The sequence below is a fragment of the Alosa pseudoharengus genome, unplaced genomic scaffold (assembly GCF_046254945.1).
Source record: "Alosa pseudoharengus isolate Yale_2024_CS ecotype anadromous, Long Island Sound unplaced genomic scaffold, YU_APseudo_1.1 YU_APseudo_1.1_scf_1, whole genome shotgun sequence".
Lineage (NCBI taxonomy): Eukaryota > Metazoa > Chordata > Actinopteri > Clupeiformes > Clupeidae > Alosa > Alosa pseudoharengus.
The window spans coordinates 36,624,015-36,626,514 of NW_027468564.1; the positions used below are offsets into that span (position 1 = coordinate 36,624,015).

The following is a 2,500-nucleotide window of genomic DNA, read 5'->3' on the forward strand; positions in this document are numbered from 1 at the left end:
AGACAGAGGAGGGAAAGAGAAACGATAGAGAGAGGGAGAGGGAGAGGGAGACAGAGGAGGGCTTGGCATTAGATGACCTCTCCACTAGTCAAGGAGGTTATCTGGTGCACTGGCAGTAAACTTGAGGCCTACTGTCTGTCAGACCAGGGGCTAGATTAATCACGGGGCCCGGGGCTGTCAGAGCTGTCAGGGGCCTAGCTGTCGAATGACACCCCTACGGCAGTGAGTCTGCCTGGACCCTGGGCCCCCCGCAGCCTAGCTACTCGACTGTACTGACTTATTGATGGCAGCTCAAAGATAGCCGATTCATTCTCTGAATTCATGTCTGTGTGTGTGTGTGTGTGTGTGTGTGTGTGTGTGTGTGTGTGTGTGTGTGTGTGTGTGTGTGTGAGAGAGAGAGAGAGAGAGAGAGAGAGAGAGCGTGAGAGAGTGAGCATGATTGTCTGTGATCATTAAAAATAAATTGACTGGTAGATAATTGTGCGTCCTTGCTGGACCTTGCTGGTCCTATGTGTGTGTGTGTGTTCGTCCTCCCTTACCTTTTATGACCTGAGACATCAGTCAGTCAGGGCGAGGAGGAATGTTTGGGTTGTGTTGTGAAATCCTCTGGAAGGTTGGGTTGGCAGCAGCACTATTTAACATACTGCTGCCTCTGCAGCCTTATCTGATGGGTCCTTAACATCTGCTGTTTTTCTTTTTCTTCCTCTCATTCTTCCTTTCTTTCTTTCCCTCTTTTTTCTGTTCCTATTTTTCCCTGTTTCCATCCCTTTGTTTGCCTCTTTTATTCTTTTCCCTTCTCCTTTTTTTTTCTCTCTCCCTCTCTCTCTCTCTCTATCTCTCTCTGCATATTTTTCTCAGACATCAATGACTGTGAGAGTAACCCGTGCCGTAATGGGGGGACGTGCATAGATAAAGTCAAGGACTACCAGTGCATATGCGCATATGGCTGGGAAGGACAGAATTGTGAGACCAGTGAGTTCCTTTTCAGTCTCTTTTTTACATACACACACAAACACACACACACACACACACACACACACACACACACCCTGATGTATACTCTCTCTAAAACACACTTACACACTCGCAAATCAAGCATTCATAAACCAGTGGAGACACAAAGCAGGGAAAGTAATGGAAAAAGTCTCCAACATGGTTCAAGTTTCCATATGCAGGTACATAAACCTCATACGGTACTCCACATGAGCTCATTTAGAAAGCATTTCCAGTGGGAATATTAAATACTGAAATTGAGGTCAAAATAAATGAGGGGTTCTGTTTGTATTTATTTTTGTATATATTTGGTCACCTTTCTTACGTACCTGTCCACTCTCGCCTCTCACAGACATCGACGACTGCAGCACCAACCCCTGTAGGGACCGCGGCACATGTCGCGACCTCGTCAACGACTTCCTGTGCGAATGCCACAGCGGCTGGAAGGGGAAGACCTGTCACTCACGTAAGCTCAGCCCGGTCCCCTGTCACTCATGTAAGCTCAGCCCTGTCCCCTGTCACTCATGTAAGCTCAGCTCCGCCCCCCTCACATTGCTCTAACACAGATCAGACAGTTCAGATGCAAACCAGGTTTACATGAGCAACACAAGCTTCAAAAAATGCTCTAATTGGATAATTGCATGACTTCATCATTTTAAATTAGGGCTCATAGTTATTGACTAAATAGTGTGCAATGTAATAATGAATTGTTAATGTATTTCATAGAGGGTATTTCAGTATTTCCTACTTTTCCATTGCAATGTGTAATTTCCCCACTGGCTGGTCTTGAACTCGGGCCTGGTGCTAAGCGTTGTGACTTATTTATTTATTTTTTTATTTATTTTTTTTGCTTCACCAGGTGAGAGCCAATGCGACGAAGCCACGTGCAACAATGGCGGGACGTGCTACGACGAGGGAGACACCTTCAAGTGCACGTGCCCTCCAGGCTGGGAAGGAACCACCTGCAATATAGGTAAGGAACCTTAATGGAGTTCCTTAAAGATCAGTACTCAGGCAGTACTCATCAGAACTATAGGAACCAGAACTATGCACACCTGGGGTGTTACACATACAGTGCGTGTTCAACCTGAATACACCGAAGCACTGCAGAACGTGTCTAGACAAAATGCAATGGTCAGAATCGGAATTCACTTTCACTGTCCACGTGTGTGTGTGTGTGTGTGTGTGTATGTGTGTGTGTGTGTGTCGGTTCATTGAAGGGAAATTTAGTTCTTGCCAAGTATGTGTATCGACTCAAGGAATTTAGTTCTGGCCAAGTGTGTGTTTCGACAATTCGTCAATTCAGTTCTGGCCTGTGACGTTACGACCCTTGAGTGTGTTCTCAATGGACGGACACACCAGCATTGCCATTGGCCTAAGTGACTGTTAGACAGAGTACAAAAAGTGTTCCATAGCTATGGAAACCCATACGTTTTTTAATGATAGATAAGATCATACAGTCATAGGGTTACCACAGACGATTTGGTCAGTACACACAGAACCAGAA

General features: G+C 45.6%; 1 protein-coding gene across 2 annotated transcripts in view; it reads left to right on the forward strand.

Moving 5' to 3' along the window:
* jag1a (jagged canonical Notch ligand 1a) overlaps positions 1–2,500 on the forward strand; it is a 44,914-nt gene that overhangs the window by 34,770 nt on the left and 7,644 nt on the right. For both annotated transcript variants that reach the window (XM_076288293.1, XM_076288294.1), the window contains exons 15-17: positions 859–972; positions 1,346–1,459; positions 1,853–1,966. In XM_076288293.1, the coding sequence (XP_076144408.1) occupies positions 859–972; positions 1,346–1,459; positions 1,853–1,966 (342 nt within the window). The remainder of the gene's footprint in view (positions 1–858; positions 973–1,345; positions 1,460–1,852; positions 1,967–2,500) is intronic.